The sequence below is a fragment of the Hippoglossus stenolepis genome, chromosome 16 (assembly GCF_022539355.2).
Source record: "Hippoglossus stenolepis isolate QCI-W04-F060 chromosome 16, HSTE1.2, whole genome shotgun sequence".
Classification (NCBI taxonomy): Eukaryota; Metazoa; Chordata; class Actinopteri; order Pleuronectiformes; family Pleuronectidae; genus Hippoglossus; species Hippoglossus stenolepis.
The window spans coordinates 18,891,702-18,901,991 of NC_061498.1; the positions used below are offsets into that span (position 1 = coordinate 18,891,702).

Below are 10,290 nucleotides of genomic sequence, written 5' to 3' on the forward strand. Positions count from 1 at the left end.
TTAGGAAAATGTTTACTGATCTTATAAAGCAAGTGAGAAGTAGAGGCATTTTCTCATAGACTATTAAAAAAAACTGTGCTGGTGACACGAGAGAATACAGGTTTCAGGCACTTTCCGAACCCAGTGCATACATCTATTATTATATACAGTGTCTGCTCTATATATAAACAAAGAAATATTTCAGATGTTGGTCTGAGGAAGTGGGCGTCGTCTGTGTTGTGGAAAGCTGAGTTTAGGGTCGAACGGGACTCACCTCATGAATCCTAAAAATGAGATGAGTGCTATGCTGACCACCCAACCGGCTGTGGCGAAGGCTTTGGGCATCGTCAGAGCTCCCGTGCCCACGATCAGGTTGAACATATACACCAGCCCGACCTGCGGAGGAAATGGAAGGTGAAGTCTCACACAAGTCTGACATGAAGACCACAATTTCACTTTCTACTGCATCTTGTGTCCTAGAATTTCAAATTCCACCTGCGACAATGTTTTACTTTTGACGCCTCACTGACTGAGATTACACAGAAAAAAATTCTGTGATCTAATATTGTAATATTAATATCAAATATCTAATGATGTTTTGGTAAAGTCCAAAATCTCAAGAATAAAAGTATCCAGTGTTCCTCATCATCCTTGTGGATGAAGACAGTCGTTGGGAAGGATGACGGAGGGCAGCTCTTCTTACCCTGCTCAAGTAGCAGAGTCCTTTAAAGATTTAAAGCTTCCTCTGGAAAACTAGAATTACATACATAGTCTACATACAATTGTCTCCAACTTATATTAGGTCACTGTGATCACTGAGATCTAAGAGTCAAAGTGACAATTGGTCCAAATTTAATGAAATTCCATAAAGGCAGACTTGAGATATCATGTTCAAGAGGCCAAACACACGTTTTGTGAGACCTTTGATCAGAATTCAATCCAAAAAGTATGAGTGAGTCTCAGTGAACAGTTGTGCCAAATATACAAATGGTTCTCTCGAGGCGTTCTAAGGATAACACGTTAACGAGGCAAAAAGCGTTTTTGCATAGTCACCGTGACCTTTGACCACCAAAATCTAATCAGTTCCCCCCTGAGTCCAAATGATTGTTTATTCCAAATTTGAAGAAACTCCCTGAAGGGGGTTTGGAGATATCGTGTTCACAAGAATGGGATGGATTGACCGATGGGTCCGGCCACTGGCAGTCGTCAACGGAGAGACACAAAAAATGTTTGACCAGCGGAACTTAACGTTTGTGGCAAAGTCAAGCTGACGTGGGCAAAGTCAGGGACAGCTGTCAAAAGCGAGTCCAGACCATAAAGAGGCCTTGTGTAAAAAAAAAAGAAAAAGAAAAAAGATGTGTAAGCAATTTAGTTTCCTCTTTATTTTTCACAGCACTTTCATATGCACCCTCATTGCTCAAAGAGCCATTAGACCTCGAGATTGTTCTTCATGCGTTCTTTTCCTCTTGTCTTTTCACCAGACAGAGTTTGCATAGATTATATTAGAAACCGCAGCAGCCAGACTTACTAACAACTAACAGAGAGCCCGTCACTCTGAGTTATGCTTCTCTTTATGGTAAATTTGAGGAGAGATCTTAGGATTTTATTGTTGACTTTTAAGCTTCCGTTCTCCTTTCTAAGGACTTGAATTTCACAAGGAGTAAGTCATGAATCTTGAAGAAAATAAAATCCAGTCTGATACATCCTCAAAGCTCCAACCTACTAAGGACTTTATAGACAAAACACATCCTTTCTGAGCTTTTATCTTATTTTTGCAGGGTTGTTTCAATGTGTATCTGACCCCTGACCTTTGTGTGATCAGAAAGAATTCAGGAATCAATAACATGATTACACAGGACACTCACAAAGGCAGAGTAGGGTTCCCCGGTCTCTGTAATTCCACCCGCCATGGTTGATGACACAGGTCTTCACCTGAAGGAGGGAAAAAAAAAAACACAGCCAGGTAACTTAAGCCTTCCATATTGACTTTCTTTAAAGCTGATAGTTGCTTTATTGGCATAAGGGATGAAACAGTTACTGGTTTCACCGTGTACTGTGGTAAAATTCCTGACAGTTAGTTGGATGGTTTAAGTGTTTAATTACTATAGTAACCATGGTGATTTAGTTGGTACAATAACCGCATGAGCTGCTAGGGCTCATTCACTGTCGCCAAATTGCGTGCTTTAACAAAACTGATATTTTGTCCTGACTGTAAGACATTCAGGGTCAACGTGACAAGTCAACGACATTCTATGCTCCACTGTGGCTCTACTCCAATTGTCTTGTGTTGTTGTTGTTGTATGTTGTCAACATGTGACATGGGTTGTTTTTTTTTACATATGGTTGTATTGTTCCTACCTGCACATTCTCTGTTCACAATGGTTGTGTTGTTTTAATAAGCACATTTGATTTACTTATTTAAGGTTTCATTTAAACCTGCATCAGGGGAAGTTTTCATTTGAAAACAAAAAGCTTCTTGAGCAAGTTAAAGCCTTAATGTTGCACATTGATATGGCATTGGTACTAAATCATTTATATCAATAATTCACATATTTAAATCTAATAACTGTGAAATTACTTCAGTTTGTGTACGAGTACTTTTTTAAACATTTCTGCACATTTGAACATTGATAACAATGATATAACATCACAACGTTTCAAGTCTGAGTGACATATTTAGTTCAGTAATGTACAAACTGCGTGTACAGGACCCATGATGGAAAAATAAGACGCACAAAAAAGAAATGGAGAAAGAACTCCGATCACACGTCTTTACATTTAATGATTATGTTAACGTTGACTCAAAGACACACGAGATAAACATTTGATTCAAGACTTTTCTTACATTTTAAGACCCATTTTTCAATTCGGCATCAATATGCTTCGCTAATAATCCACCATGTGGCGCATATTTCAATAAAATACGCGTTGTTTTTTTGCTTGTTTTACAAATATCTACACACGAGTCGTGTGACAGGGACAGCGTGAGGAAGAAATGCTTATTTTCTTTAATCATAAACAGTATTTTAGTGTTACTAACTAGTGTAAACTTGTGTTTACTTGTACAAAGTTGTGTGACTACTGATCTGGAATCTGTTCGCTAACGCGCAGGTTTGGTGAAGCTGTGTCACACACTGTTAACGGGTTATTGTGATTTCATAATCAACACAAAGAAATGTGTGAATCTTGTGGAGGCTAGCCACACATGGTCGTTCACTGAAGACAGATACTGAGACTGCTTTACCTCACTGCTCCCAGGTCCACTGTGTTTTGCTAGTTTAGCTGCTAATCTAGCCGGGTTGCTCCAATGCTGTCAGCCGGGGATCAGCTCCTCACTCGCCGGGTAGATAACCGCAGAGTCTCGGAGCTAACGTGGGCCGCTCCGGAGTGAGACAGCCGGAGGTAGACAGTGTCTGTGGGCTAACAAGGCTCCGACATTGGGCTAACAGACAGTGAGCTCACCAGGTCAGTTGACCTGCATCAACAGGCTGACCCTTCCTGCTAACACACACTTTCACTTCCGAGACTTGCTTTCAAAGTAAAAGCCTTTCTCTTGCTGTCAATCGAAAGCTTTTATTCTTAAATCACCAAAAGATGTTTTTTTCCCAATGACGTAATTGATTCATGTTTTTTTCTTTATCATCATTGTCATTATACAGTTAGCACAACAATAACAATAACGTGCCTACCACATGATTTCCATTATAACACTTTTATTTTGAATTCCGGATTAGTTTCAACCCGCCCATCGGTGCTGCTGCGGAAACCAGTACGTCCTGTCACATGACCACAGCATATGACAGGCGCACATCTGTTTGCAGCAGTATCACCTATTCTTCTGTTTCCATGTCTGCCGATGATTCAATTGTTAATGTCAATGTCAATGTCAATTTTATTTATATAGCACATTTAAAAACAACTCGGTTGACCAAAGTGCTTTGCAGGAGTAATGGTACAACAAAAGGACAGTAAAAAGGTAATACATTATAGTGCAAGTAATACAAATAAAATACAATTATTAATGTAAAATAAAATAAATGAATAAAATAAAATAAAAGATATATGATAAGATAAATAAAATCAGCTGCGATGAAACGTACTCAACTCGAGCAGAAAGCCTGGGAGAACAGGTGTGTTTTTAGTAGCGATTTAAAGTGTGTTAAAGACGGGGCAGATCTAATGTGAAGTGGTAGGTTGTTCCACAGGTTTGGGGCGGCTACTGCGAAGGCGCGATCACCTCTGGTTACGAGCCTTGTCTGAGGTTTGTCAAGGAGCAGTTGAGTGGCTGATCTCAGCTCCCTAACTGGAGTGTGCATAAAGAGAAGTTCGGATCAGTAAGACGGTGCCAGTCCGTGAAGAGATTTAAAAGTTAAAAGCAAGATTTTAAAAAACGATCCTGTGACAAACAGGAAGCCAGTGTAGGAGGCGCAACATGGGTGTGATATGGTCCCTCTTTGTTGTCCTAGTCAGCAGGCGAGCAGCAGCATTTTGGACTAGCTGCAGGCGTTTAATGGATGATTTGTCTAAGCCTACATACAGGGAATTACAATAATCCAGACGGGAGGTTATGAATGCATGGATAATTCTCTCTAGGTCTTTTTGTGGGAGGTAGGCCTTTACCTTGGCTATTTGTCGCAGTTGAAAAAAGCTACCTCTGACTACTGAGGAAATTTGCTTTTCAAAATTAAAAGCCTTGTCAAAAAGAACACCAAGACTCTTTACAGTGGAGTGAGTATAAGAAGCCAAAGGCCCAAGATTGTCCATATCTTGCAGTTCCAATTGTCCAAGTATGATAACCTCAGTCTTATTGTTGTTTAATTTGAGGAAGTTTGAATCCATCCATGATTTTACGTCATTTAATCAACTAATCATTGCATCTCTCAACTTCTAGTTTCTGGACGAGAAATAATGATAATTTGATCATTTATACATTTGAAGTCAACAGGGGCCCAAAAACATATTTTGCCTTATATGGAGGCCGATTATAGTGAGCTACTCTTTATTATTTGATAAATAGCTTCCAAGCCACTCCACATTCATGTACATCAAATATGTTGCAATAGTGAGAAAATAGAGGAAAAAGTACACAGAGTCTATGATTTGAGCCAGTCTTGCGTAGCGTCCCGGCTTCCTGTCGTCTTTGACCTGTCGTCCGGTTTCCTGTCGAGCCACCTTCACTTCCTCCAGGATGAGCATCAGCAGCTCACCCTCACTGGGCTTCATCACTGGACTCACCTGACCTCGCTCTTCAGCTGCAGAGGGGTCTGAGTGGCAAACATGATTCAAAAGAATGGTACAAGTGGAGTAAGTAAGACCACAGTTTAAATCAAAAACTAGGATATTAAAGGAAAACAATTCAGAGAAAGTAAATAAGTAAGCAAATTTTAAAAATTATAAAATTCTATACAGTATAAAATGTATAAAAAAATAAATAAAATTCAATTTATAATAAAAGTAGTATACAAATAGTATAATAATAGCACATAAAACACAAAACGTACCTTTGTGAGAGTTGCCTTCCAGCTGAATTTCCACTTCCTGGCTATTAACCGCGTTTTGAGCCTTGTTTCCACAGTAATCATCGAGCCCCAACAGAAAGTCCATCAGCATGGTTTCCAGGATGCTCAGCCCCACCAGTGTGAAAACCGACACACAGAAGCTGGCTGGAACAAACATGCACATGGTCAGTGTGTAGAGGGTGAATTTGGTTAATGTTTTTGCAGTTTTGATTTCTGTGACTTATTCCGATTTCAGTGACATCAACTCCATGAAGTCATGGGATTTGAGTCACATTGTATTTATGCTAATTTATAGTAAAAGTCTTGTTGACTTGATTTTGTTTGAACAGGAAATAAACAGACAGAAATGTAGGTGTCCCACATTCTCTAATATCCCAGATTACCAGAATTCACCCTGCAGATGGATGGATCGCTGGTGTGTGTGTGTGTGTGTGTGTGTGTGTGTGTGTGTGTGTGTGTGTGTGTGTGTGTGTGTGTGTGTGTGTGTGTGTGTGTGTGTGTGTGTGTGTGTGTGTGTGTGTGTGTGTGTGTGTGTGTGTGTGTGTGTGTGTGTGTGTGTGTGACAACTGACCCATCAACGGCAGCTTGTCTTCTGTGGACGGCAGCATATCCTGAAGAATGAGCAGGAGGACGGAGATTGACAGGAGCACAGTTACTTTGAAGCTCAGTTTTTCACCCCTGATGAAAAAAGACGCCAGATCCAGGATCAGGAAGTAAAGCAGAGGCACGATTAAATTTATCACATAAAGCATTGGCTTCCTCATGATGAAGACCTGAAATAAAAAATAAAAAAAACGTTAAATTAATTAGGCTAGAAATAAACCTAGTTGGACGATGTGGAAATAACTATGTTATGAAATATTCTTACCGTGTATATGAGCCTGCTCTGAGATACATTTTGTATATCGAAAGAAAAATAAATAATTGTCATGTTTAAAAGTTGCCATTCTCCCTGTGTGATCATTATCTGCTCAGAGACTAAAGAAAGAGTTGCTTCACTGTTGAATGTGCTCAGTTTCATAGATTCCGCTGTGTAAAAAAAACAAAATAATTACATTAAATATGTTCTCGTAGCAGAAAGAAAAAAACAGACAGCTGATGTGGTTTTAATTTACCGTCGTAGTTCATGGATGAAAATGTGATGCGACAACGCTGCGTGTCAAATGGGAAGAGGTAAAGGTTGAACTGACAGGTGGTCGTCAGCCGCTGGCGTCCGTTTGCGATCACCAAGCCATCATTTGTCAGAGTGAGCAGAGGACTGTTCTGAATGCTCCCAGTGTCAGAAGTGCTGAACAGAGGAACAGGAAATGGAATCTTTTCAATCTCTCACCAGGATTACAATCCCAAATCAGTGTTGGTGTGTTTTCTCTCTTGACCATTTAGACGACTATAAAAATAACCCAGGATATTAAATACAAAAAGGTGCGCTTGGTTTTTTCAATTTGTGATAATTGTGTCTACAATTTTTGGAAGGAAGGAAGGAAGGGAGGAAGGAAAGGGAAGGGAAGAAAGAAAGAAAGAAAGAGAGAGAGAGAGAGAGAGAGAGAGAGAGAGAGAGAGAGAGAGAGAAGAGAGATAGATAGATAGATAGATAGATAGATAGATAGATAGATAGATAGATAGATAGATAGATAGATAGATAGATAGATTGATTGATTGATTGATTGATTAGATTGATAGTTACTCCTCTTGAATGGCTACATCTGGGACCCAGAGCATTTTCCTAGGAACCGTCAACGTTTTAATTTCACAGAAGTTTGAAGAATTCCACCTCAGGAATTCATTTCTCCACTTCTGAGAGGAGACAAGAAAAGGCTCAGGTTGGAGAGTGATGAGACTCAAAGAGCTATGACAGTGGACCATGCTCCTGAAGTTAATGTATCTAGTGACATTAAAAGTTTCCACGTTTCATGTGAATGTGCAGATTCTTACCATTTGTGTCTGGATGTGAGTGGTGACAGTTTGAGACATCTCATCCTGCAGACAATCAGCAGCACCATGGTGAGCACTCATGAGTATTAACAACAAAAACAGCCACGTCTCCAAAACACACCAACATGTCAATCATCTGGGATGAATAAAACGACTGGATGAGTTACAGCATGTTTTCGTAACTTGCCAAGCAACTTGTGTTTTTCTGCTGAACTGGATCAGGGGGCAAATCCAGGAATTTTGTATTACTTTGACATTGTTTTTCAACATTTTCACAATTTTCCCAGAGAATAATTAATGGATCTTGTTGAAAAACCAGACATATTTAAGGGAATGATATTAATGATTTGGGGAAATGTGGTGCAAAAATCCAGATCTATAGTGAATTTAAACATGGTTTAATTCAGGGACTGTCACTCTGTGAGTGTCATTCTAGTTCTATTTGTTGCTAGAGCTTTTACTTTATTCAATGCTATAAGGATGCTAAGAGGATTTCAAAAGAACATTTGTACAATACTTTGAAATATAAGAGTTTAACATCTTCACAAATGTTGTTTAAATGATGTGATCTTAGAAGTTTAAAGAGGGAAACATCTCTTGAAATGTAAACACTTGTGTTTCTTCACTTCCTGTTAATATTGTCTGGCTCTGTGATGGATGCATGTGAGTGGAGGGAAGAGTATTTTTTAATTTCTTTTATCCATTGCATTACATTGTTTGTATGAAAAATGCTGTGCAAATAAAGTCTGACTGATTAAAGTTTTGTTGTATATCAACTCACACAATTGTTTTCAATGTAAAATATAAACCTTAAAGTAACTATACTTTCTTTGTTACTAATCATACTTGTTCACTATGGTGAATAAAGCTGGTAAATAAATGTAGAGCAGCAAAAGGTATTATCTTTTCTTTCTGAAATGTGAATTGTAAAGTAGAAATAAATCGAAGTATTTAAGTGCCTTAGGAGCAGTATAAATACATGTAGTTATAAAGTCAGTTTGGCAGAAGACGCTCACCACTTCTAGAATACCATACAGCACCATGTCCAGGTAAACAAGGGTTGTTGTAGTCCAGTTTTTCACGGGTCTCATTATTGACATAGAGGAGTTTGTTTGAATCAGGTTCAAGTGAGTCAGGAGGCTCAAGTACGAGCAGTCTGACGTCTCACTGCTGGAGACACCTGCAGCTGAGGAGGCAACGAGGAAAACACAGAATCTGAACCCTCACAAAGTCAAACAGCAAAAAGAAATCTCAGCTGCAGCAAGATCTGTTATTATCAAAAAAAAAAACATTTTGTAACTCACCAGTGACTGCAAGAAAAGCGAGAATCGTCAGCCCTGACATGACTGTTTGCCCTCAGCTCGACGTGAGCCAACGCTTTTTAACTGCGAAAAACACACTCACACAAACAGTGGAACAATAGAAGATGTACGTGTGGATGCAACGTCAATAGGAGTTATTAACCTCATTGTCAACTTCTCTTTGTTCCTTAACAGAACAGTCTATTGTCGACCTGCAGCTGAAGCAAAAAGTCAACATGAGGTGCATCTCAGCGAAACGTCCAGAGGGAGGGGAGAGATTTTTTCAGAAATGTAGACTAGAAATAAAAAAACTGAAATGATTTCAGGTTTTTGTTGTATGTCCCCACCAGCCAGTGCAGTTTCAGTTTCCACACATTGTTTCCAGACTCATGAGGTCACCTTGATCTTTGATCACGAAAATCCTTACAGTTAATCTGTGAGTCCAAGTGGCAACTGATCAAAATTCAAAGAGTCAGACTTTAAATATCATGTCCAAGAGGCCAAAGACTGTTTATGAGGCCACCCTGAGCTCAACCTTCGACCATCAAAATCAATAGAGTTCCTCAGTGAGTCCAAGAGAATGTTAATGGAAAATGTGAACAGATTCTCGAGAGGCGTTCTTACATCAAGCATTCACAGACAAAAAAGGGTTTGTGAGGTCACAGTAGCCTTGACCTTTGAACTCTAAATCCTCGAGTCCAAGTGGATGTTTGCACCAGATGTTATAAATACCAAATGGGTGTTCCTGATATATCACATTCACAAGAACGACACATCGACCTTTAACCACCAAAATCCAATCAATTGTGAATGTTTGAAACACATTTTAGAAAATTCCCTCAAGACGTTCTTGAGATATCGTGTTGACTGAAGTAACTGACCAAAAACAGTGTCTCTGGCCACTGGCTGTTGGTGAGGCGGTTGCATATATATATATATATTAAAAAAAAACAGATATGTGACCAGAGATGATTCCAGGTTTTTAGTTTAAATATCTTAAAATGTAAATAAAATACGTGAACAGCTAGTTTTCAGTATTTAAAAAAAGCAGACAACCACTTTACTTGTTGTGGATTTGAAAAAACATAGACATTTATTGCAGGAGGATCTTTCATTTTAATTATCCTTTTTATTATGGGCTTCACCCTGATTCTCCCCCCACGCACATTTAAATTCCTAATTTGTAATATTATTCATACAGTTCATCTTCAGCCCTATTCTGTGTTATTATTCTGTTCCACGTCCGCCATAATCTTTTCTTCTGAGTCTTTTATTGCATTTTCCTCTTGAACCTTTTTCAATTCTAACATTAAATTAATTTATTTACACGTTTTTTTCTTTGTCATGCTTTGTAAAGAACGTTGGCTCAACTTCTGTTGTTATTTTGATGAACTTTATGAATAAATCTGACTTGATTAATAACGTAGTTTTGTTGTAAACTGCACCTGCTGTACAATTAAATCATTTTTCACCTGAAAATAAACTAATATTGAGTCTTGTGAGATTCATAATTAACACCAGATAGACAAAGCGTCTCCATTTTCTCCCACTGTACAAAA

At 38.8% G+C, this 10,290-nt stretch overlaps 2 protein-coding genes across 2 annotated transcripts in view; both read right to left on the reverse strand.

Moving 5' to 3' along the window:
* Positions 1 to 3,505, reverse strand: part of tmem104 (transmembrane protein 104) — a 52,509-nt gene extending 49,004 nt beyond the window's left edge. The window contains exons 1-3 of the mRNA XM_035180508.2: positions 3,224 to 3,505; positions 1,845 to 1,911; positions 254 to 375 (exon numbers count right to left, since the gene is read on the reverse strand). Coding sequence (XP_035036399.1) covers positions 254 to 375; positions 1,845 to 1,889 — 167 coding nt within the window. The 5' untranslated portion in view covers positions 1,890 to 1,911; positions 3,224 to 3,505. The remainder of the gene's footprint in view (positions 1 to 253; positions 376 to 1,844; positions 1,912 to 3,223) is intronic.
* Positions 3,506 to 3,713: 208 nt separating this feature from the next.
* On the reverse strand, positions 3,714 to 8,830 carry LOC118123621 (5-hydroxytryptamine receptor 3A). The gene is made up of 9 exons (XM_035181112.2): positions 8,735 to 8,830; positions 8,447 to 8,616; positions 7,431 to 7,475; positions 7,183 to 7,292; positions 6,614 to 6,786; positions 6,367 to 6,527; positions 6,070 to 6,271; positions 5,481 to 5,642; positions 3,714 to 5,243 (listed from the first exon to the last, which is right to left on the reverse strand). Exons 1-9 carry the CDS (start codon positions 8,772 to 8,774, stop codon positions 4,972 to 4,974), a joined length of 1,335 nt encoding a protein of 444 aa, XP_035037003.2. The 5' UTR covers positions 8,775 to 8,830; the 3' UTR covers positions 3,714 to 4,971.
* Between the last annotated feature and the right edge of the window lie 1,460 nt (positions 8,831 to 10,290).